The sequence below is a fragment of the Lithobates pipiens genome, unplaced genomic scaffold, assembly GCF_037356315.1.
Source record: "Lithobates pipiens isolate NorthernLeopardFrog02 unplaced genomic scaffold, aLitPip1_a1.2 Scaffold_8, whole genome shotgun sequence".
NCBI lineage: Eukaryota > Metazoa > Chordata > Amphibia > Anura > Ranidae > Lithobates > Lithobates pipiens.
In genome coordinates this window covers 613,398,913-613,425,235 of record NW_027507903.1, presented here as the reverse complement: position 1 = coordinate 613,425,235, position 26,323 = coordinate 613,398,913, and the positions used below count along the sequence as shown (strand labels likewise).

The 26,323-nt window shown below is 46.8% G+C and overlaps 1 protein-coding gene across 1 annotated transcript; it reads right to left on the bottom strand.

The window, feature by feature from the left end:
- Window positions 1–384: 384 nt before the first annotated feature.
- LOC143961390 (1-phosphatidylinositol phosphodiesterase-like) lies at window positions 385–25,461 on the bottom strand. The gene is made up of 3 exons (XM_077470658.1): window positions 25,385–25,461; window positions 5,003–5,045; window positions 385–2,263 (listed from the first exon to the last, which is right to left on the bottom strand). Exons 2-3 carry the CDS (start codon window positions 5,036–5,038, stop codon window positions 1,406–1,408), a joined length of 894 nt encoding a protein of 297 aa, XP_077326784.1. The 5' UTR covers window positions 5,039–5,045; window positions 25,385–25,461; the 3' UTR covers window positions 385–1,405.
- Between the last annotated feature and the right edge of the window lie 862 nt (window positions 25,462–26,323).

Below are 26,323 nucleotides of genomic sequence, written 5' to 3'. Positions count from 1 at the left end.
TTTGAATGTGATTCAAAAACTATTTGAATTCGATTAGAAAACTATTCAAATTTGAATTTCACCCAAAATTTGTATTCGTTAATTTCAGATTTGTTTAAATGTGGATACATCCACATTTCCAAATAACAAAAAAAATTGTCTGAATTTCAATTTGAAACAAGACAAAATGCACATGTCAACTTAGTGGCTACCTGAACTACGGTTAAAAGTTATCTCCCATAATTCTTATAAGTTTGATAGAGAAGCATGGAGGTGTGTCTACTTATGAACTGAATTGCCTTGTCTGCAATGCCTAGCAGAACCTAAAATTTACACCAAAAAGCGGTGGTCAAGGTGCCAGATGGAAAATGAGTGAGTACCAAAAGAAGACACAGGCACAGTTCACAGGATTCACACACTTTATTTTTACTGTCTCTGCTAAAACGTTTGTTTTGGGGGAACATCTATGCCTTTAAAGGACCCCCTAAAATTTCAGTTATGGCTGCCGACTAGTGATCAAAATCCCCGGCTTGGTTCTGAGGTTCCCTCAGTGAATTTACCAGCCTTACTTCCTCTCATTTATTCAAAGACCCACTGCAGTGAGGGGTGCCTCATTACTCCTTTTTGTTCGGAGTTGCAAAAAAAGATGCTTAATATTTACCGGTCTGGGGGTGCTGAGCCCAATTTTCCATCTACTCCAAGCTATGGCTGCTGAAGAACTTTCTGTTTCTGGGAGTGTCTGTTGTCTTGTCCTCTGTGGGCTTCTACAACACAACAGGACACAGTAGTATTGGAGCTGGCAGATGGAACCACAGAGTGCAGTGGAGAGCAGGAATCAAAAATTCGAAGTAATCAGCGCTCCAAATAAATGTTTCATAGAGAATATGTTGACTTGAGAAAGGGACCCTCTGAGGACCCAACAAGTTGGTTTTTTATGCCTTACATCATGCTGTCTTCAAAACAAAGACGTGAAACACATTTGTTTGGAGCTCTGGTTCTGGCACGACACCATCCCTGTCGTTCACTTTGAACACCTATCTTTAAAGCGAGTTTAAAGCAGCTAGTTTTTGAATTCTTTAGGGAACAGGGAGCAGACACTCTCAGAAGTACTGAATGCAAAAAGGTCTTATAGACTGGTTGGAGCAGCGGGACAGAGGGAAGGTAGGAAACACAGGAGACCAGTGAGGTAAGTACAATACCTCTTTCTTTGATATTGGATCTGGTACATAATTTCATTAACTTGACAAGGTCAAGAAAAGAAAATAAGTACCTTTTGAAGAAAAGTTGGTGGTCATAAAATTATTTGTCCTGTTTCTGTCTACTCCAATGTCCTCCAATGCAATTTGCCTCAAGTGATCAAAATGTTGCACAAAGCAGAGAAAAAAAAAAGTAAAATGTGACCTTCCCGGAGGCATATATTTTTGGTTCATTTCCAGTTATCTAGAACGACTTGCCTCACTATTTCTGCCCCTGGGAAGTCCATTAGTACAACGCCTACCGACCTCTTCCTTGCTACTGAAGTCTCGGTGTTCAGATAGTTGAGCACTCTGGGGTTGATCTTGCGAGCCAGTGATTCTGGTGTGTAGAGGAGCCAGTGGGTTCCTGAGCAGTAGGTCAGGTAAGCTCTTTCTGGATCGCCATTTTGGGCCACCTTGAGGTGTCTCTCCACTTCTGCCCATTTGTCCTCGTCATCAGTAACCTGGTATTTATCTGAGATGCTCATATGACCAGGATATGGGGGACCAAAGTCGGGACCTTCTCCATTGGAAGAAAATTGTTGAAGAATGATAATCTTTCCCCTGGCTTCTCCCAAGGTGGGGAGGCTACTGCTTCTTAAGAACCACTGTACTCCAATTTGGCTCACAACTTCGGCAACACTCTTGTAGTAGCTTCTGGTGTTCTGATATGGCTCATACTCCTCCTTCACTCTCATCAACACTGTTTCACTAGGATACTTTATTAAAAAGGCCACCGTATCCTTGAGTACTTGGTCAAAGTAGGTGCGTTGGTAGGACACTCCATGGAAAATGGGCAGGCGGTCTTGGTAATGACGTGGCCGGATATCCAAGAACCTAACTCCAGCATTGAACTGGTTTAGTAGACTCCAGCTCTGGCACTCAGCAAGAGATCCACCAAAAAAGGCCATAGTGTCATGGGTCCCTGGTATGGCCAAGGAGGAGAGGGGGAGGTTGTCCGAGACATAAGACATCCAGTCTGGCATGGTGACTGCAGGAGCATCTGTGCGATCAAAGGCTGGAGTCTGTTCACCAAACACTCCTACAACCTAGAGATAAATCACATTCAAAACTTTTGTGACATTAAAGTTGAACTTTAGTCATAAAGTCCTGCTAGATCACTGACCCGTTTTGCAGGTATAGTTATAGTTACAGTCAAGTCCATAAATATTGGGACATCGACACAATTCTAATCTTTTTGGCTCTATACACCACCACAATGGATCTGAAATGAAACTAACAAGATGCGCTTTAACTGCAGACTTTCAGATTTAATTTGAGGGTATTTACATCCAAATCAGGTGAACGGTGTAGGGATTGCAACAGTTTGTATATGTGTCCCATTACTTTTGGTCCCTTAAAAAGTGGGAGGCACATATACAAACTGTTGTAATTCCTACACCATTCACCTGATTTGGATGTAAATACTCTCAAATTAAGCTGAGTCTGCAGTTAAAGCACATCTTGTTCGTTTCATTTCAAATCCATTGTGGTGTGGTGTGATTAGAATTGTGTCGATGTGCCAATATTTATGGACCCTGTATATGTATAGTTATAGTTATATTTATACACTGTCTCAGCCTGTCCTGCACATGCTTAGTTGCTCTCCATTTTTAGGCACCTTTGAGCACTGCTAAGTCTGTAGAGATCCATCTGCTCAAGATTCATTTAAAGTTGAATTAAACCCTCCTATCCTTTACAGCCAAGGAAGCTGCTTCTGTTTGATCTGCAACGACCATGGTGCTACACATGTGATCAGTTATGATACCAGCCATTTGATGGTTTGACAGTTTGGTTGAAGACACAAGCAAATGTGACAGTTATGAATCCCGGGATTCCAGGAATGTATCTGTTTTTTGAAACCATTAAATTGATGGGTTTAGTTCCGCTTTATGATTTACTGCTGTTCAGGAGCCCTGGGCTTCAACAAAATGGCAGCCTAAAGCAAGAAGATACAGGAACAGTGCTGGAGGCAATTTACAGCACACACAAATTTTTGTTCCATCATTATTAATGTGGAATGTATGTTTCTTGGTGAAGAACATTATTTATTATCAAGTTGTTATGGGTAAAGTTCTGCTTTAACTAAATGTAGTATGAAAATGTAACTATGGCCAAAACTGTTTTAAGCTTTGGATAGAGTAAAAACGGGTTAAAATTCCTGTATTTATTTTCTGCTGGCCAGATTCCCCTTTCCCTAAGTGGGAATTCCCTTATCACTGGAACTTTACATGTACATGAACTTTAATGGAATCCCAGTCTGTAGTGTTCAATATTGAGTTGACCCACCCTTTGCAGCTATAACAGCTTCAACTCTTCTGGGAAAGCTGTCCAGAAGCCTTAGGAGTGTGTCTATGGGAGTGTTTGACCATTCTTCCAGAAGTGCATTTGTGAGGTCAGGCACTGATGTTGGACGAGAAGGCCTGGCTCGCAGTCTCCACTCTAACTCATCCCAAAGGGTTCTATCGGGTTGAGGCCAGTCAAGTTCCTCCACCCCAAACTCACTCATCCATATTGCTAAAAGTATTGGGCCACCCCTCCAAATCATTTGGTGGAGGGGGGATTATGGTGTGGGGTTGTTTTTCAGGGGTTGGGCTTGGCTCCTTAGTTCCAGTGAAGGGAATTCTTAATCTGCTTTCACACTGAGGCGCTTTACAGGTGCTAAAGCTGTAAAAATAGTGCCTGCATAGCGCCTGTAAAGAGCCTCTCCTCTCATTCCAGTGTGAAAAGCCTGAACACTTTTACACTGGAGCGGCGCGCTGGCAGGATGCCAAAAAAGTCCTGCAAGCCGCATCCTTGAGGCACTGTAGGAGCGGTGTATACACCGATCCTATAGTGCCCCTGCCCATTGAAATCAATGGGCAGTGCCGCCTCTTTGTGGAAACAGTTTGGGGACGGCCCCTTCCTGTTCCAGCATGACTGCACACCAGTGCACAAAGCAAGGTCCATAAAGACATGGATGAGCGAGTTTGGGGTGGTAGAACTTGACTGCACAGAGTCCTGAACTCAACCCGACAGAACACCTTTGGGATGAATTTGAGCGGAGACTGCAAGCCAGGCCTTCTTGTCCAACATCAGTGCCTGACCTCACAAATGCGCGTCTGGAAGAATGGTCGAACATTCCCATAGACACACTCCTAAGAGTTGAAGCTGTTATAGGGTAGGCCAACTCAATACTGAACCCTACGGACCAATGCCCTGTACACACAGTCGGAAATTCCGATGGAAGCAGTCCGATCGGATTATGTTGTCAGAAAATCCGATCGTGTGTGGGCTCTATCGGACTTTCTCCATCGGAAATTCGGACGTAAAAAGTTTGAGAGCTGGATCTAAAATTTTCTGACAGCAAAATCCTATCAGACTTTTTCCGATTGTTTGTAGAGAATTCAGACGGACAAAGTGCCACGCATGCCCAGAATAAATTACGAGATGAAAGCTATTGGCTACTGGCCTCTACGTAGTCCTGTAGTACGCAACGAACGTCACCACGTTCAGAACAATTGGATTGTCCAACAACTTTGTCTGACCGTGTGTATGCAAGACAAGTTTCGGCCAAAATCCGTCTGAAAAAATCTGATGGATTTTGTGGTCGGAATGTCCGACCATGTGTACAGGGCATAAGACTGGGATGCCATTAAAGTTCATGTGCATGCAATGGCAGGCGTTCTAATACTTTTGGCAATATAGTGTAGATCTGTGAGCTGCAAAAGACTCCCATGCCACTGGTTGGGAGTATAGAATTGGACAATTACATTCTAAGTTTAAACAATTCTATGAAAGATACTTACCATAAAGTATATGAACAGCTTCACGCTTTGATCCATGATGACACTGTGCCAAAATAAAAAAACAAAACACTGATTTAAAGGATATGGCTTTAAATGTGACCTCTACATATGTCAGCGTAGCATTGCCTGCATTGTGTGTGAACATGTCACAGAGTTGGCAGTACCTGTATAATCTGTGTATGTACAGTTTACAATGTAGCAGTGTCTGTACAGGATACAAGTCACAATATAATGGTGTCTGTATTGTACTGTAGGTATATACAGGTGTCATGGTGTAGCTGTGTTTGTATTGTGCATATAAAGGTCTTGGTGCAGCAATGTCTCTACTATGTGTTTTACAGACCATGTGTAAGGACCTGGTTCACCTGCTGGTGGCACTGTGGTTCCCTAGGCTGAAAGCTGCAGTTCCAGTAACCACCAGAGGGTGTCTTCCAGTAGCCAGCAACTGGGGCCAGATGGAGCTGATTGCAGGAACCTGCTGCCTGCTGGGAGACACCCTTAGGTGATTACTGGAACTGTAGCTTTCAGCCTAGAGAACCACAGTGCCACCAGCAGGTGAACCAGGATACTTAAGTCCCACCTCTGCTATTGCTCCTTGCATCAGTGTTTTGATTGCCTTGTTTGCTGCCAGATTCTTAATGCCGTTTATCCTGCTCTTGCTCTTGAGCTAGCCCTGCATCCTGTACTCTGTGCCCTGCTGCCTTACTTCTGCTTCCCTTAGTCTTGTACCCAGTCCTCATTCCCCCCTTTTCTTTAATCGCTGGTATTTCCCTATTTCCCATGCTTCCCATCTTTTTTATATTTTGTACATATTGTATATAGTTAGTTTGTTCGGTTTCTATTACTTAGGCATTTTTGGTTTTGGGTCACTTTTCAGTTCTGTCAGTTTTCAATGTTCCCTGCTTGCTGGTGTGTGCATGTCTTTTACTTTACTGTTAATAAATGTACACTATATATTGTCTGGTCCTAGTTTCTTTGTGTAGCTACGCAGGTCTAGTCATCTCAGCCGCAGACACCATCATTTGTCTGTACTGGGAGATGATAGCCACAAATATTGTTCAGTGGCTGGACAGAATATACAGTGCCTTGAAAAAGTATTCATACCCCTTGAAATTTTCCAGATTTTGTCATGTTACAACCAAAAATGTAAATTATTTTATTGGGATTTTATGTGATAAACCAACCGAAAGTGGCACATAATTGTGAAGTGGAAGGAAAATGATAAATGGTTTTAAGTTTTTTTTACAAATGAATATGTGAAAAGTGTGGGGTACATTTGTATTCAGCCAAGTCAATACTTTTCAGAACTACCTTTCGCTGCAATTACAGCTGCAAGTCTTTTTGGGGATGTCTCTACCAGCTTTGCACATCTAGAGAGTGAAATGTTTGCCTATTCTTCTTTGAAAAATAGCTCAAGCTCTGTCAGATTGAAGGAGAGCATCTCTGAACAACAATATTCAAGTCTTGCCACAGATTCTTAATTGGATTTAGGTCTAAACTTTGATTGGGCCATTCTAACACATGAATATGCTTTGATCTAAACCATTTCATTGTAGCTCTGGCTGTATGTTTAGGGTCGTTGTCCTGCTGGAAGGTGAACCTCCACCCCAGTCTCAAGTCTTTGGCAGACTCTAATGCCTTGTACACACGGTCAGAAATTCTGACGGAAAAGGTCCCATCAGATTATATTGTCGGAAAATCCGATCATGTGTGGGCTCTATCAGACTTTTTCCGTTGGAAATTCCAGTGGAAAAAATTTGAGAGCAGGATCTCAAATTTTCCGACAAAAAAATCAGATCTGACTTTTTCCAATCGTTTGTAGAGAATTCCGATCGGACAAAGTGCCTTGCATGCTCAGATCAAATTACGAGACCAAAGCTATTGGCTAGTAGCCTTAACGTAGTCCCGTCCTAACAAACGTACATCATCACGTTCCGAACGATCGGATTTTCCGACAACTTTGTCTGACCATGTGTATGCGACACCAGTTTAGGACAAAATCCCTCTGAAAAAATCAGATGGATTTTGTTGTTGGAATGTCCGACCGTGTGTACAAGACATAATAGGTTTTCCTCTAATGCAGCGTACACACGACCGGACTTTTCAGCAGACTAGGTCTGACGGAATCAGTCCATCGGACAATCCGATCGTGTGTGGGCTAATGCGATCATTTTTTATTAAAAAAATCAGACGGACCTAGAAATAGAACATGTCTCAAATCTGTTCGACGGACTCAATTCCTATCGGGAAAACCATTCGTCTGTATGCTGGTCCGGCGGACCAAATACGACACAAGTGAAGCTATTGGCTACTGGCTATTGAACTTCCTTTTTTAGTCCCATTGTACGTCATCACGTTCAAAATTAACAGACTTTCAAATGGACTTAATCTGTTCACGTGTGGGCAAGTCTGTTCGTTCAGAAAGTCAGTCGGAACTCCGCCGAAAGTCCGTCGGGAGAACAGTCGGACCTAGTCTTATGGAAAGTCCGGTCGTTTGTACGCAGCATAAGATTGTTCTGTATTTGGCTCCATCCAATTTCACATCAACTCTGATCAGCTTCCCTGTCCCTGCCGAAGAAAAGCATCCCCACAGCCTGATGCTGCCACAACCATGTTTCCAGTGGGGATGGTGTGTTCAGGGTGATGTGAAGTGTTCATTTTCTGCCACACATAGTGTTTTGCTTTTGGGCCAAAAAGTTCAATTTTGGTCTCATCTGACCAGAGCTGCCTTTCCCACATGTTTTCTGTGTCCCCCACATTTGCTTCTAGCAAACTGCAAACGGGACCTCTTATGGCTTTCTTTCAACGATGGCTTTATTCTTGCCACTCTTCCATAAAGGTCAGATTTGTGGAGAGCATGACTAATAGTTGTCCTGTGCACAGATTCTTCCACCTGAACTGTGGATCTCTGCAGCTCCTTCAAAGTTACCATGCTTCTCTAATTAATGCTCTCCTTTCCCGTCCTGTCAGTTTAGTTGGACGGCCATGTCTTGGTAGGTTTGCAGTTGTGCCATACTCTTTCCATTTTCGGATGATGGATTGAACAGTGCTCCGTGAGATGTTCACAGCTTGGGATATTTTTTTATAACCTAACCCTGCTTTAAAATTCTCCATAACTTTATCCCTGACCTGTCTGGTGTGTTCCTTGGCCTTCATAATTGCTGTTTGTTCACTAAGGTTCTCTAACAAACCTCTGAGGGCTCCACAGAACTGCTGTATTTATAGATTAATTTACACACAGGTGGACTCTATTTACTAATTAGGCGACTTCTAAAGGCAATAGGTTCCACTATATTTTAGTTAGGAGTGTCAGAGTAAAGGGGGGAGAATATAAATGCACGCCACATTTTTGAGAAATTTATTTGTAAAAAAAATTAAAACCATTTATCATTTTCCTTAGGCCGCGTACACACGAGAGGATTGTCTGGCCAACTAAGTCCGTCAGACAATCCAACAGACAGTCCGTCCTACTTTTGAATGAATGGACTTGACCACACACGATGAACAGACAGTCCGCTGAAAACTTGCGCGATGACGTGTACAGCACGTACGACGGGACTAGAAATACGACGTCCAATACACTGCAATGCAACCTTCGGCCGTGGAAATCCTTTCTGAGCATGCGCCATACTTAGTCCGTCCAACTTGCCTACTCACGAGCGGACTGTCCGCTGAAACCAAGTTTGGACGGACAATATTACGGAAATTCCGAAAGACTTAGTCCGCCAGACTGTCCGCTGAAAAAGTCCGCTGAAGCCCACACACGAGCGGATTGTTCGCTGAAACACGTTTCAGCGGATTAAGTTGGACGGACAGTCCTCTCGTGTGTACGCGGCCTTACACGTCACAATTATGTGCCACTTTGTGTTGGTCTATCACATAAAACACATTTATGTTTTTTTGTTGTAACATGACAAAATATGAAAAATTTCAAGGGGTATGAATACATTTTCAAGGTACTGTAAGAAGCTTGGTAAGGCTGCAATGTAAGAAGGAGAGACAAGGCAAATTTTATTTTGAAAAAAAAATAGTTTATTATTGGAGAGACAGTTACCACAAATATTGTTCAGTGGCTGGACTGAATATAAGCAGCTTGATAAGACTGCAATGTATGAAGGAGAGACCAGGCAGGTTTTATCTTGAAATAAAAATTAGAGTAGATTATTTGAGAGAGAGTAGCCACAAATATTTCTAAATTCTGGAGTGTCAGAATAGGCCATAACCTTTGTGACACAATGCAAGAATCACCCTGCAGCAAACATTAGGCAGGAGCTGGTAATGGTGGCAGAAGACAGCTAAAAATGTAGTCCATACCATCAGCAGCAGGGGTTTTGTAGTCATCGGTAATCCAAGACTGGTTTGTTTTACAAAAAGAAAACGGGTCCATACTGTCAGGGCACAGGTGTATTCATCTCTCCATTTAAATTCTCCTACTGTGCCAAAGGTCCAATCTGACATTATATAGGTTTCAGAGCAGGCCCAAAACCTCCAGGGACTAAAACTCACTTCCCTTCTGAGAATGCCCACAGTAGTCAGCAACTATGGGGTTCAACATTGCTTGTGAGTGTTGCCTGCAGCCCAGCCTGGCTGCTGTGATCTACAAATTCTCTAAAAAGTGATGAGGAAAATACCACCTCCTCCTTTCGTCGACCAGAGGCATGCTGGTCATTTAAGGAGATCCTGCTATCATTAGAATATGTGTAGCCATAGCGCCTCCTCAAAGTGAAGCATTTTGGGCTTCCTCTGCGATGGTGGCAGTAGATCAGTCATTTTACGCTTTTATCAAAGATAGGATGGCCACCAAATAGTGGTCTCTCTCTTTGACTACCCAAATCCATATGTATTTGAGCACAATAGACCCAATTCTGCCTGTTGCAGAGTATCTAAGTCCCAGTGACCCTGAGTAAAATACTGCCCTCAACCATTTCATCCCTCCCACATACACCTCCCAGGGTTACTGCCCAATAAATTTGATTGCAAACACAAGGTGTGTCTTGAGAGCCAGTGCTATCAAATCAAGTCACCCTCTGGAGGACAGAAGAACCCAATACAACCAGTGGGTCCACCAGAGGGAACTCTACAATGTTTAATGTTGTTTAATGTTGATTTCCAGCCTGTGGGAGTGTCATAGTTAAGTCAGTTGGCAGGTAGTTGATGTTGGTACTACATTTCTGCCAAGCAAACACTGGCTGGGTATGACTGCTTAAAGTGGCGACAAACTCCTCTGGCGTAACAAAGGACCTCCTGAAAGCCATGTTACTTCATGATGAATCCCAGCCAGGCAAGGTAAGTGTGGGATTTTCTCCCATGCGAAGGACTGTCAGATAGTTAGTGCCACTATCACAAATGACTTTGCCTTGTTAATAATGGTGTGGGGTCAGTCACCTTTTAGCCTTCGCCTGGATATCAGAATCTCTGGTCCAGTGGGCTTTTGTCCTCTAGGCATACAAGTTGCAATGTGGGATGCATATATTTTTGGACATGTTTACCCTGAAACTGACAGCATGGTCCAGTGACACATCACATTTCACATGCTGGTGGAACCAACTGCCCTCCTGAGATCCCAAGTAGAAGTATAGCCAAAAGAGCTCTTTGTGTGTCACTTACTCCTGACCCCTACACTCTGTGTGTTACCTAATCCTGACCTCTGCACTCTGTGTGTTACATACTTCTGACCTCTGCACTCTGTGTGTTACGCAATGCTGACCTCTGCTTTTTCTGCATTACTTACTCCTGACCTTTACACTCCGTGCACTACTTACTCCTGGACTTTCTACCCTGTGCTTTACTTAATTCTGACTTCTTCTCTCTCTGCATTACCTGCTCCTGACATCTCCTTTATCTGCTTACTCCTGACCTTTACACGCTATGTGTTACTTACTCCCAATCTTTGGCATAATATAATTTAAATATACTGTAGCTACACTTATAATGCTGCACTGTGTGCATTTCTTGCTCCTGACAATTGCTCTCTCTGGATTGCTTATCTCTGACTACACTGTGTGTTACCTGACCTCTGCTTTCTCTGTGTTACTTACTCCTGACCACTGCACTCTATGCGTTAATTAATCCTGAGATCTACTGTGTCTGCGTTACTTATTCCTGACCTCTGCACTCTTTGCATTACTTTTTCCTGACCTGACTTTTGTTCTCTCTGTGTTATACACTCCTGATGTCTGTATTATACAGTATAACCCTGACCCAGTTACACTTTCCTAACCTAACCTCTGCGTTACTTACTCCTGACCTCTGCTCTCCATATGTGATAAGAAACATACAATCTAAAGTGCTAAATGTTGCTAGTTTTGGTCTCCATATGCTTTAGTTAATTTTGACTCCCACAGTCTCTATGTTACATACTCCTGGTCTCTTCTTTTTTTGTGTTACTTAATCCTGACCTCTGCTCTTTCTTTTTTTTTACTTACTCCTGACCTCTGCTCTCTGAATTGCTTACTTCTGACCTCGATTACCATGTGTGGTACTTAATCCTGGCCCCAACAGTCTCTGTGTTATATATAACCGACCTCTGCTCTCTCTGAATAACATACTCCTGATTCCCGTACCCTATGCTATATGTTATTGACCTCCATCTCTGTGTGTTATCTGACCTCTGCACTCTGTGCATTACTTATGCCTAGCCCCTAACACCTACACTTTGTGATTATGCACTCTTTACCCATAGTAGCGTAGCCTCAGCTTTTATTTAACCACACCCCTTTAAGCACTTCCCACTGTCACCACAATTTAGCCCCATCTACAGTTCACTGCATCACGCTTTGAGTGTTGCATAATTTCCCTTGTCATGGTGCCTAAGGCATTTTGTCATTATACTTTTAATGTCTACCTCCTGTTTCAAAAGCCTGTGACCAGTAAGTTCAGGGCATGTTAACAATGGGAAGGGGGCATGATTTTGTGGGTGTGGCAACAAATCAGTATTTTTATTTGGCCGCAGTTAACATTGGGCAAGTCCAGTAGAATGTTTCTGGATTTCATTTATAAAATCTGGTAATCCCAGCCAATAAGGGGGCCTTTGCATAAGCCAGCCTCCTCCATATTAAAGGGGAGGTACAAAGTAGCCATAGTGTCAGTGTGTTATGCTGTGTACACACGACTGGACTTTCCGACAGAAAAGGTCAGAAGGAATCATATCATCGGATATTCCGTTCGTGTGTGGGCTTCATTTGACTTTTTTTTTTAAAAAATTCTGATGGACCTAGAAATAGAACATGTTTTAAATCTTTTCGATGGAATCAATTCCTATCGGGAAAACCAACGGACCAAAAATGAGCAAGGGCAGCTATTGGCTACTGGCTATTTAACTTCCTTTTTCTAGTCTGGTTATACATGTTGTACGTCACTGCATTCTAAAAGATCAGACGTCCGGCCATCGGGGGGGTGAGTGCACGTTCGCCCCCCGGCCCTGTCCCGTGCCGCCGGACTAGGCCTGAAGCCTGCCACGCCACCTCCGGAGCCCAGCAAACGCATGTCCGGCCCCCCGCAGGCCTCGGGGCAAGGTACAGCCGCCAGGGACCAGGTACCACTTCGATGGGGCCAGGAGCCCCCCATACACTCTGCTGTGAGCCGAGACCTGGACAATGGGGGTGGATGGGGGGACACAGGAGGCTGCATGGAACCTGGAAGGCCCCAGACTCACTCGGGCAGCAGCTCCCCTCCCACCCCGACCGGCACACAATGCTCACTGGCACTGCCCCGTCTGCTCAGGGCGCTGTCAGACCCCCTCCTCTCTACAGGCTCAGTGGGGTCCCCCCCATCCCTGGATGACAATGATTTTCCTGCCCTCCCTCCACCAGGGGAACCGCTGTCCCACTCACATCAGGGGCGTGGGGGGAGTGCGGGGGCCCCGCTTAAGTCCGGAGACACGATCGCCTCCACCCAAGACTCAGAGGATGGCCTCGTCATGGGCCCTCGGCCCGCAACGTCCCCGCAGGGGCTCCCTGACCCCCACTGACTGTGCCACGGGGCGTGGGGAGGAGGACCGGAGCTGTCCGGCCCCCTTGCCTGTCTGGGAGGGGGTGTGGGGTCTACAGGCCGAACCTGTCCCTTCTACGCGGGCGAGCGGGTCCGGGAGTCTCGGGCCTGCACCGTCACCTCATCAGCAACCAGCCGTAGGAGACGGGGGAAGCTCATCCCAGCCACCCATACATCCGCATTGGCAACATTACCTGCAAGCAATCCCTACCAAAGAAGACTTTAAGCAATTGATAGAAGATGTCAAGTCTACCTGTAGAGCGGAAATACAAATGCTACACGCCGGTCTCAGGCACCTGGCCGACCGGGTGGAGATGGCTGAGGAGGAGATTCAAGAGACCAAGATAGCGATTCACAAGACCCAAACGCAAGGGGCCGACCACCGCGTGCTCCTGAGAGATATGCAACGCCATGTGGAAGACTTAGATAACAGGGGGCGCAGGCACAACATAAGAGTGAGGGGGATACCGGAGGTGGAAGGCCCGGAAGATCTACAATTTATTCTGCAGGAAATATTTAATGAACTGCTTGGGGAACCCCCTACCAAGTTTATTTAGATGGACAGAGCGCACCGGGCCTTGCGCCCCAAAAACGCAACATCTAGTCCCAGGGACGTTATTTGCAGACTCACCTCGTTCCACCTCAAGGAGGACATAATGAGACAGGCACGCCTGGCTCGGGAGGTGACTTTCCGGAACACGCCAGTTCAACTCTTTCCGGACCTCTCTTGGCTCACGCTACAGAAACGCAGAATTCTCCAGCCGCTCCTCCGCACCCTCCAAGAAGCCGATATCCCTTATCGTTGGGGATTCCCATTTTCCCTCACGGCTAAACATCAAGGCAAGACGGCCTCCTTGCGGTTCCCTGAGGACCTCCACACCTTCTGTGAAGATCTGGGCGTCCGCCCGCCCCAGCTGCCGGATTGGGACCTAGTGGCTACTCAGCCTGCCCCCCCGACATTGTGGCAGAAGGTCCCCTCCCGCCAATGGCCTCGAAACCGGGAAGCACCAAAAACCTCTGCTCGTCAAGGACATGGCTGAAAGATGGTGCTGTAACTCTTTTTTTTCATAACTTTTTTTCCCCCTTTTTTTTATTATTCCGTTTGCCCGTGTGGCGAAAGGGAATAAGGCCCGTTTTGATTGTTGGTTGGCCTTTGGACTGTTCTCTGGACAGTACGATCCTGCCCGTATGCACTGTCCCCTGAGTTCATTTTTTGTCCCTCTTGGTGCCCTCTTATTGATGTGTCACAATTAGGCTGGTGCGAATTGGAGACCCGAGTTAGTGGGTTCCCTGGTACTTTTGAGTCGCCCCCCCCTCCCCCGGATGCGTGGGCAATGTATCCAGGACTCTAGGAGATGTCTGGCGATTGGTATCGCGTTTGCATCTCCCCTGCGCCCCCCAGTTTTTACCCGCCCACTTCAATTGCAGAATCAGACGGGGGGAGCTGGACTCCCAGGTGGCCGCCGGGCCCGGCCTTCGGGTTCGGGTTCTGGTGGCCCCCTGGGAATCCGACCAGACCTGAGCGCCATGCCTGTTCATGGTCCTCATTGGTTGTCCGCTTGGTTGTATAACAGTTATCTGCTTAACATGTGTTCTACTGTTTGCTGCTCTAACCCTTTTTTTTTTTTCCTTCTCTCTCTTTCTCCTTCTCTATCTCTCTTCCTCCCCTCCCCATCCCTACCCTTTCACCGTGTGGGAATCTGCGGCGGTCAGGTGGTATCCTGTCGGACCCTTCTACTGGAACGAGTATGCTCCTGGCTCCTGGCGGTCGTCAAGAGCGACGGTGACCGGGTAAGAACTAGCTTCCACATCCCCCCCCCTCCGACATGACTGATGGCTAAAATTTTGTCTTTAAATGTTCATGGCTTAAACTCAAACAAGAAGCGGCATCTGGCACTGAGGGAATTTAGGCAGTCAGGTGCTGACATAGTCCTGGTTCAGGAAACACATTTCGATAAGGGAGGTTCTTTTGCTTTTGCCTCTAGATATTTCCCTCTAGCTTATCTATCTTCAGGGTCTCATAAGAGAGCGGGCGTGGCTATCCTGATCCGTCAAGGGGCCCCATTTGCCTACCTTGATCACTACAGTGACCCCGGGGGTGGATTTTTGATACTTAAAGGCACATGGAGATCCCATCCGATCACCCTGTGTTCCCTTTACGCCCCGAATACTCATCAACACAGCTTCCTCTCTAAACTCTTCCTACGATTATTTAAATCGGACCACGGTTATCTAGTGGTGGGGGGTGACTTTAACTTAGCCCATTCAGCCACAGTGGACCGCTTGGCAGCGGTGCCCCGGCCGCCCTCGGCTAAAGCACTTAGAGACTCCAAACTTTTTCGCCAATTGACCCGGCGATATGCTCTGTTCGACGCCTGGCGTGCCCTCCATCCGGTAGACCGGCAATATACCTATTATTCGGCCCCTCACCAACTGCATACCCGTATAGATTATTTCTTCACTAACAACGTTACATTGAGGAAGGTCCGGAGTGCCCGGGTCCTGCCAATTTCTTGGTCGGATCATGCCCCGATACTAATAACACTGGACCTCGGTGCCCCGGTGACTAAGCCCTATAATTGGAAGCTGAACACTTTCCTCTTGCAACATTCTCCTTCCCAAGCAGAACTGGTCTCGACCTTGAAATATTATTTTGCTGAAAATGCAACACCTGATGTTTCCCTCCCCACGTTGTGGGAGGCTCACAAAGCGGTCATCCGCGGTAAGTGTTTGGCTCTTTCTTCTGCACTGAAGAAAGACGTCGAGGCCACTAAGCTGCAAACGGAAGGGGAGCTCGGGCAATTGGAACGGGCTATGCAAGCCTCCCCCTCATTGCGCACCCTCCGCAAGATAACGAAGCTCCGCATGGTGCTCCGAGATCTGGCACTCCGCCGGGTGGAGAAGACCCTCCTGAGGATTAGGCAGACATTTTATGACAGGGGCAACAAAGCGCACTCTCTTTTAGCGAGGAAACTTAGAGATAAACACCTCCAGTCCACCCCGCATCAGATTAAGACTAAGGCCAATATTGTGGTCTCCCACCCTAAGGAGGTAGTTGACACATTTGCAAGTTTCTACGAGGAGCTGTACAACAGTCGCGACATCCCTAGTGATCCCTTGCCAGCTGAGCTCACCCAACGCATGCACCGCTATCTGTCAGACAGCGGGATCCCCTGCCTTCGAACCCAGGACCTGGCCTCCTTGAACAAACCCATTTCAGAGGAGGAGATAGAACTAACCATCAAGTCGTTACCAGCTCATAAATCTCCGGGCCCGGATGGCCTGCCCTATGAATATTATAAATCGTTCCTGCCCCTATTGCTCTCGTACATGAGCAGACTGTTTAATGCGTTCCTGCAGCATACCCCGGTCCCTCCGGATATGCAGCGTTCAATTCTTACTCTGATTCCTAAACCGGATAAGGACCCCATCCTATGTGCCAATTACAGGCCTATTGCGCTCTTGAATGCGGACCTAAAAATCTTTACAAAACTCCTGTCCCTGCGGCTCAATGAGGTCCTCCCCTCCCTCGTACATAAAGATCAGGTGGGGTTTGTCCCCCTTCGTCAGGCAGGTGATAACACCAGGAAGGTTATAGATTTGGTTGACGTGGCGAATAGGGGGGGCGTCCCGTCTCTACTCCTGAGTCTGGATGCGGAAAAAGCCTTTGATAGACTGGGGTGGCCCTTCCTGTTCGCCACGCTGACACATATGGGGATGAGGGGACCATTCCTGCAGGCTATACGGCACCTTTACTCTACTCCGACCTCGCAAGTTAAGACCCCCTTTGCTACCTCCTCGACCTTCTCTGTTTCTAATGGCACACGCCAGGGATGCCCCCTCTCGCCCTTATTGTTTGCTCTATGCGTGGAACCCCTGGCGGCGTCCATTAGGCGGAACCAGGACATCAGGGGCATCCCGGTTAGAGACAGGGAATTCAAGGTTTCGCTGTTCGCGGACGATGTGATCCTTACCCTGACCCAGCCCCTGATTTCCCTGCCCAACTTACACAAAGAGCTCGATCGCTACAGTGCCCTATCGGGTTATAAAATCAATGCCTCAAAATCAGAAGCCCTCCCAGTAAATATCCCACCCCTGGAGGTGGATCGTTTGCGATCTGCTTTCCCATACCATTGGAAAACCTCCTCCTTGAAATATCTGGGGATATATATTACCCCGACATTTCCTTCCCTATACCAGGCAAACTTCCCGCCCCTGTATGGCACCGTCAGGCAACTGCTTTCCCGGTGGCGGAAACATCGGCTTTCCCTTTTTGGCAGGATAGCGTCAGTGAAAATGACGATTCTTCCGAAACTCCTTTACCTCTTCCAGACCCTTCCTATCCCGATACCTTACCATCATCTGAAAAAATTGCAGGCGGACCTCCTCAATTTTGTGTGGAACTACAAACGCCATAGAATCCCTCGTTCAGTCATGACGGCCTCCCGCTCAGACGGGGGTCTGGCGTTTCCGGACCTCATTAAGTACTACCAAGCAGCCCAGCTCCGCGCAGTGGCCTCCTGGTTCACCCAGCGGTCGTACAATAGATGGACGGAAATTGAGAAACTCTGGTTGGCCCCGGCTCATCCTAATAGCATGCTTTGGAGCGCGGCAGCTTCGATCCCCCGGGCCCAACTATTGGGCACTATGTCACACCTGCAGGGCCTATGGCGTAAGCTCTCTAAAGTTCACGAGCTATCCTCGGCTGGGTCGCTCCTGACGTCCTTCCTATATCATCCTAAAGTGCCAGATAGCCTGACATATCCGATGTCGCATCCGTGGTCGTCCCGGAATCTTTTCCATCTGGGCACCCTGGTGGATCCTAGGTCGCGGAGGCTGTTGTCTTATGCCGACCTTCAATCTAAATTTGATATCCCACGACAGAGTTTCTATAGTTATTTACAGATACGACATTACGCCCAGACCATATATTCTGACCTGCGCTTTTCTCCACCCTCCGCATTTGAGACTGTGATCCTAGCGGGCTTGGCCCAACGGGGATTGATATCAACCATTTATAAAATAATCAACGCTCCCCCTAAAGCTTTGAAAGGCAGCCATACCTATATGCATAAGTGGGAGGAGGCGTTGGGTGAGGAGATTACGGAGGAGCAATGGCAGTTGATATGGTCCCCGGCCTCGAAAAGCTCTATGTGCACACTGTACCGGGAGAATGCATATAAAATTTTATTTTTTTGGTATATGACCCCGGACGTTTTACACGCCATCTATCCCACCTCATCCGACAGATGCTGGAGATGCCAGGCCCACAGGGGAACATTGTTCCACATTTACTGGCGGTGCCCCCTCGTGGTTCCCTTCTGGGAAGAGGTCCAGCGCCTCTTGACTACTGTACTAGATCACCGAGTGACACTGGACCCTAAGACTTTCCTGCTGGGCATCCCCTTTCCCAAATTGACAAAGTCCCGAAAGAAACTGTCGAGACATATCCTGACAGCGGCGAGGTGCCTCATTGCCCTGCATTGGAAAAAAGTACAGCCTCCCACCCTGGACGCGCTCCATACTAGAATTAGAGACGTGGAATTGATGGAGAGGATGACCGCCAGGATGCAGGACCGAATAGAGGCTCATGACGTGGTTTGGAGTCCATGGAAATTTCGGGAGGACCAGCTGTGATTCGCTGCCGAGACCGCACACAGTGATTACCCCCCCCTTCCCTCACCCACCCTCCCCCCCTATCTCTCATCCCCCTTCTGTCTCCTGACTGTCCTTTCTCCTTTTTTCTTATCCCTGCTATCGCTTACCCCTTTGCTCTTGATATCCCCCATGTTCTTTTCTTCACTTAACTTCTATCTCCTTTCCCTTTCCTTCTTGCCTCTTTCGCCTCTTTTGTTTTAGTTTCCTTGTGCTCCATGGTTCCTTTAAGAAGATGGTTTGATAACAGCAACTAAAGGGAACAATCTGAAATGTTTGTAGAGCTAAGCATATAGATATTGGGATCTCTCGCTGGCAAATGTGACGGTTGGCGCTACACTCTTGTATCCAGTGTTGGCCTGGTTGATCGGGGGGGAGTCTCTTTGGCCAGGTCTATGCCTGTTCCAGAGGGCTCCCTGTGGATCGAAGGGCGGAAGGTCCCATAGTTTGCTCATGTTATTTCTTGTGGAACTATTCTGATGTAATGCGACATGATGTGTAATGCACTGTTGGAAACAATAAAAAGTTACTTGATAAAAAAAAAAAGATAATTAAAACTAAAAGATCAGACTTTGGTGTGATCGTGTGTAGTCTGAAGTCTGTTGTGGTGTGAAGTCTGTTTTAGCGGAACTCCGTTGGAACTCCGTCAGAACTCGTCGAAAAAAAAAACTTCAGAGTTTATTCTGACGGAAAAAGCTGCTGTAGGGAAAAATAAAGGGAAAGCTGACAAATTGCTTTGGGAGACATTATGGTCAGTTATTGAGCTGTACTTTAATTCTGATTGCTAGGTCAATCAACCTCTTTAATGTTGTGGTCGAATTGAGGTCAACACTTACTTTTAGCTGCTGTCCTGCCTATAGCAAACCTTTTTTGTTTTTGCTGAAAAAGGTTCCAATAAAATTAAATGGGCTTTTGTTTGATAGGGTGGTTGTTTGGGATTTTCATTTTTTGTGGGTTAATTTTTATTTTATGTTGATAGGGCCATTTTAAAAAGTTTGGGGTGCATATAGTGGACTATTTGTTACTGTCTGTCTGCATCACTGGAGAAAAAATAAGTGCAAGAACATTCACAGCACCGATCTATCTAATTTATAAAATGTTAGGAATAAACCAGTTAGGCCTATTATCCCTGATTAAAACTGTTCTGCTGCTGGCTAATTTCAAAATGTTGTATTTTATGCAGTGTTTTTTTTTTTTTTAATTGAGAACCAAGCTAATAAAAAAATCAAATCTACAGCCAGAAATGCTCTGCCATTGAAAACTGAAATGTGTTCTGTAACACCACATACACCTTTAAAGTAGAATTATGGGTTTCTTATTTAGTCTTTCTTATTATTGTTTTTTTTTTTTTCGTTAACTTTGTTGTTTGACTATAGATTTATGTTTATCCCAAGCATATTTGAAGCCATTTGCTGTTAAGACAACAGCAAATGGCTTCAAACATGCTTGGGATAAACATAGATCTATAGTCAGACAACAAAGGTAGCACAAAAAAAACACAATTAAAAACAAAAAAAACACAAAAAAACAAAAACCAAACAAAACAAAAAAAAAATTGGCAGACGCGACGGACTACTCTATCTTTTTCTGCCGTCACTTTTCTATGTTTCTATGTTTCGAATAAAGTCTGAGCGTTTTTTTTTTAAACTCCTTGAACACAATAAAATAAGCATATTCTGATGAACAATTTGTTAAAAATCTTATCCCTGCACTTGTACTTTCAAAGTTGCTGGCTCCTGCTCTCAGAGCTGCTTCCATGAACTTCTGTTCTTCGCAGGAAAGCGTTAAAGAGGTGGTCCACCCGACCCTGCAAAAAAAAGCCAGCAGCTATACATACTGTAGCTGCTGACTCTTAATAATAGGACACTTACCTGTCCTGGAGTCCAGCCATGTTGGCAATGGAGCTGGTGTTTTCATCAGCTGTCAGGTGCTGTTGCCGCCATTGCTGGTAAGGGAACCCGGTAGTGAAGCATTACGGCTTCACACTGGGTCCCTACTGCCCGGACTCCCGGGAGCAGGGATAGCGTACCTCTCAAAGACAGGTATTCACTCCCCCAACAGTGTGCATGCATGGGTGGCTCCATAGGACACAGCGAGACAAAAGAGCCACCCTGGAACAGGAAATCAGTGGCAACGCGGTGATAGCACCAGGTTAGTAATGATTAAAAGATACAGAAGCTGCACACTCAGTAGTTGATAAAATCAGCTGCTGAAAGCTTAAAAAAGCTTAAAAGGTTAAAAAATAGAATGGTTTTATATTAACTATATTACCAAAAGTATTGTGACGCCTACATTTACACGCATATGAACTTTAATGGCGTCTTAGTCCATAGGGTTCAATATTGAGTTGGCCCACCCGTTGCAGCTATAAAGGCTTCAACTCTTCTGGGAAGGCCGTCCACAAAGTTTAGGAGTGTGTCTATGGGAATGTTTGACCATTTTTCCAGAAGTGCATTTGTGAGGTCAGGCATTGATATTGGACAAGAAAGCCTGGCTCGCAGTCTCTGCTCTAATTCATCCCACGTGTGTTCTATCAGGTTGAGTTCCGTCACCCCAAACTGGTTCATCCATGTCTTTATGGTTTTGTTTTGCGCACTCATGTGCAGTCATGTTGGAATAGGAAACGGCCATCCCCAAACTGTTACCACTAAGTTGGGAGCATTAAATTATCCAAAATGTCTTGATATGCTGACACCCTGAGGCCGCGTACACACGCGGGGACTGTTCGCTCAACCTTGTCCGCTGAACAGTGTTTCAGCGAACAGTCCGCTCGTGTGTGGGGCTTCAGCGGACAGTTTCAGCGGACAGTCTCTTGAACAAGGTTTTTCGGAATTTCCAAAAAACTGTCCGCTGAAACTTGGTTTCAGCGAACAGTCCCTGCGTGTGTAGGCTTGTTCGCTCAACTTTTGAAATGAGCAGACTTTTCCCGCACGGAGAAAAGTCCGCCCATTTCGAGCGCGTGTACAGGTAGGCGGGGCCCGCGAAGGAGACGTCGCGGGCACCGCCGCCTGGAATGGACTTAAAGGGACACCCAACGCCGAAAAAAATCGGCGTGGGGGTTCCCCCAAAGTCCACAACAGACCCTTGTCCGAGCACGCTACCCGGCCGGCCAGGAAAGGGGGGGCGAGCGAGCGCCCCCCCCTTCTGAGCCGTACCAGGCCGCGTGCCCTCAACATGGGGGGGTGCCTTGGGGAAGGGGGGACCGCGCGGCCCCCCCGCCCAAAGCACCTTGTCCCCATGTTGATGAGGACAAGGGCCTCTTCCCGACAACCCTGGCCGTTGGTTGTCGGGGTCTGCGGGCGGGGGGCTTATCGGAATCCGGGAGCCCCCTTTAAGAAGGGGGCCCCCGGATACCGGCCCCCCACCCTATGTGAATGAGTATGGGGTACAATGTACCCCTACCCATTCACCTGTAAAATAAAAGTACCCAAAAAAAAACACAACACACGAGATAAAATATTTTATTGCACAGCTCCGGGGGTCTTCCGTCTTCGGGGGTCTTCTCCGGACTCCTCCGCTATCTTTTTGTAGCTCTTTTGCTAGCGGAGGAGTCCGGCTTTCTTCCTCCCCGCCGCCGGCCTCTTCTCCCGACTTCGGGGGTCTTGTCCCCCTCTTCGGTTCTTCTGCCGGGCCACCGCGCCTTCTTATAGCTCTTTTACAGGCGGTGGCCCGGTCTTCTGTCGCCGCCTTCCGTTCTTCTTCTTCTTCTTCCTCTTCTCCAGGAGATGTTGACACGACGCTCTCTCCGGCCGGAATGCCAGAGCCGCGCTGCGCTGCCACTTATATAGTGCCAATGGGGCGGTGTCACATGGTATATGTCACATGGGTTGGTCACATGGGTTGATGTCACATGGGGACTATGACATCGTAAGGGGGCGGGGGTCACCATGTGACATCAACCCATGTGACCAACCCATGTGACATATACCATGTGACACCGCCCCATTGGCACTATATAAGTGGCAGCGCAGCGCGGCTCTGGCATTCCGGCCGGAGAGAGCGTCGTGTCAACATCTCCTGGAGAAGAAGAAGAAGAAGAACGGAAGGCGGCGACAGAAGACCGGGCCACCGCCTGTAAAAGAGCTATAAGAAGGCGCGGTGGCCCGGCAGAAGAACCGAAGAGGGGGACAAGACCCCCGAAGTCGGGAGAAGAGGCCGGCGGCGGGGAGGAAGAAAGCCGGACTCCTCCGCTAGCAAAAGAGCTACAAGAAGATAGCGGAGGAGTCCGGAGAAGACCCCCGAAGATGGAAGACCCCCGGAGCTGTGCAATAAAATATTTTATCTCGTGTGTTGTGGGTTTTTTTTGGGTACTTTTATTTTACAGGTGAATGGGTAGGGGTACATTGTACCCCATACTCATTCACATAGGGTGGGGGGCCGGTATCCGGGGGCCCCCTTCTTAAAGGGGGCTCCCGGATTCCGATAAGCCCCCCGCCCGCAGACCCCGACAACCAACGGCCAGGGTTGTCGGGACGAGGCCCTTGTCCTCATCAACATGGGGACAAGGTGCTTTGGGGTGGGGGAACCGCGCGGCCCCCCCTTCCCCAAGGCACCCCCCCATGTTGAGGGCACGCGGCCTGGTACGGCTCAGAAGGGGGGGCGCTCGCTCGCCCCCCCTTTCCTGGCCGGCCGGGTAGCGTGCTCGGACAAGGGTCTGTTGTGGACTTTGGGGGAACCCTCACGCCGATTTTTTCCGGCGTTGGGTGTTCCTTTAAGTTCATTCCAGGCAGCGGGTCCAGCGACGTCTCCGTCGCGGGCCCCGCCTACCTGTACACGCGCTCGAAATGGGCGGACTTGCCTCCGCCTTATGTGGGCGAGTCCGTTCATTTCAAAAGTTGAGCGAACTGTTTGGCAAACAGTCCGCTCAAAAAGTGCCGTGTGTGGGCAAGTCCGCTCATGCAAATTTTGAGCGGACTGTTGCGGCAACTGTTTGACGAACAAAGTTTCAGCGAACAGTCCCCGCGTGTGTACGCGGCCTAATGCCCCGTACACACGAGCGGACTTTTCGACATCCAAACTCCGACGGACTGAGTCCGTCAGACTATCCGATCGTGTGTGGGCTGCAACGGACTTTAGCTTCGCTAAAGTCTGACGGACTTTAGAAATGAAGCATGCTTCAAATTTTCCCGACGGAACTCCGCCGGACCCGGTCCCCTTCGAAAAATTCGCTCGTGTGTGTGCTACTCCGACGGACTAAAACCGACGCTAGGGCAGCTATTGGCTACTGTCTATGAACTTCCTACGTCGAATCCAGTCGTACGTCATCACGTTCGACTCCGTCGGAGTTTGGTGTGATGGTGTGTGGTCAAGTCCGTTCGGTCGAAAAGTCCGCCAGAACTCCGTCGGAACTCCGGTGGAACTCCTTTGGAGGTCTGTCAGACTTAATCCCTCTCGTGTGTACGGGGCACTAGAGTTCCCTTCACTGGAACTAATGGGCCAAGCCCAACCCCCGGAAAACTAACCCCACACCCTAATCCACCCACCAACAAATGATATGGACCAGTGCACAAAGCAAAATCAATAAAGACATAGATGAGTGAGTTTGGGGTGGAGGAACTTGACTGACCTAAACCCAACAGAACACCTTTGGGATGAATTAGAACGGAGACTGTAAGCCAGGCCTTTTTCGTCCACATCAGTGCCTGACCTCACAAATGTGCTTCTAAAAGAATGGTCAAACATTGCCATAGACACACTCCTAAACCTTGTGGACAGCCTTCCCAGAAGAGTTGAAGCTGTTATAGATGCAAAGGGTGGGCCAACTCAATATTGAACCCTACAGACTAAGACTGGGATGCCATTAAAGTTCATGTGCGTGTAAAGGCAGGCGTTCCAATACTTTTGGTAGCATAGTGTATCTTTAAAGCGGTGTTTCAGTCCTAAAAATTTCAGTCCTAAAAATGTTTTTTTCAAAGTCAGCAGCTGAAACAAAAGTAGCTGCTGACTTTTAATAAGGAGACTTACCTTTCCAGGGTGCCCGCGAGGCTGACATGTCCCTCAGCTCTCAGTTCCAAGCACTGCCATTCCAACTAAGGGAAACAGGCAGCGGAGCCTTGCGGCTTCACTGCCCGTTTCCTACTGCGCATGCACGAGTCGCACGGCGCTTTGTGAATGGGGCGCACTGTGTTCTGGGACACACAGTTCCAAGAACACACAGTGCCCCATTACCCAGAAGAAGCCGCACGGAGGAGAGAAGACCGAAGATTACTACGGAGTAGGAAGAGGCAGATTAGGATGATCTGCCTAGCAACAGGAATTTCTGGTAAGTTTAAAAAAAAAAAAAATTCATTTTTTTTTTTTTTTATGATTTTTTGCAAAATTCTAATGTACTTTTGTTTTTCAGGGTGGCCCTCCACTTTAAGGCATCCCCGAAGGATTTGAGTACTTTCAATGTTGCAATTGAAAGCACATAAAAGGTCCAACTCCCCATTGTATGGCATTTTTAAAAAAGTTTTCCATGGCAGTGCCCAGCTTCGAACAGTAGCCAACACTACAAATGGCCAGCATTTAACAAGATGATCCCACCCCACTCATATACTTCAATGGGATTCACCTCTAGCTTCAGGTTAGAATTTTAAGCAAAATGTACCAAATCCTTGGGCAGAATCTTCCATCTCTAATCTCAATCTATCCTAATATTTGCATTATCCCATCTATAATATACCGTCAGTGTGCCTGTTATGGTGGATGTTGTATAATTCCTCGGTGCAGTGGTGTGTGGAGGGTCTTGTACGTTACCTGCTGCCCGTCCCGCTTCTCTCTCTATCAGCTTTTTTTCCAGCTTTGTTATTAAAGTTGCTGTTATCAGCAGTACCTCTCCGGGGAGGGAGGGAGATGGGAGGGGAGCAGGTACAGAGAGGGATGGAGAGCTGGATGACCAGCGTATGGAAGATTCCAAACTCCAACACCAAAACTTTGCCCAGAAACGTATAGCCTGGGATAATGATAAAATAAAAAGTCTTCCTGTAGTACTGCTATACTGTATGTGTCTGCACACAGTCTGTGCCAATTTGTCAGTGTTCCTTTAGTAGAATGTATGCAAGAAAACACAAACACAAAAGTAATAAATAAAATAAAATAGAGCCTATTCACGCTCATTTTCTTACAAAACTGCTGTATAAAAATGCTTTCAAGTAGAAATCCAGAAACTGAAACACAGACCACTCATGCACTTCCCAGTATTCCATATAGGGAGTAATAATATAAAGGATATTGCTACCAACACCCAATGTGTCTTCACATACAAAGCAAATTACTGAAATAAGATATATAGTGTGGCGCCGAATCGCAATAAACCACCAATAGGAAAATGTATTACAGTGAGGAAAATAAGTTTGATCCCCTGCTGATTTTGTACATTTACCGACAAAGAAATGATCAGTCTATCATTTTAATGGTCGGTTTATTTTAACAGTGAGAGACAGAATAGCAATAAAAATATCCTGAAAAACGCAATTTAAAAAAGTTATAAAATTGCTTTGCATTTTAATGAGTGAAAAAAGTATTTGATCCCCAACCGATCAGCAAGATTTCTGGCTCCCAGGTGTCTTCTATACAGGTAACAAGCTGAGATTAGGAGCACTCTCTTAAAGGGGAGTGCTCCTAATCTCAGCTTGTTACCTGTATAAAAGACACCTGTCCACAGAAGCAATCAATCAGATTCCAATATTTCCACCA

Coding starts and splice junctions, on each gene's coding strand:
- LOC143961390 (XM_077470658.1), bottom strand. CDS start 5,038: ATGGATCAAAGCGTGAAGCTGTTCATATACTTTATG. Junction 2,264..5,002: donor AGCTGTTCATATACTTTATG/GTAAGTATCTTT, acceptor ATTTATCTCTAG/GTTGTAGGAGTGTTTGGTGA.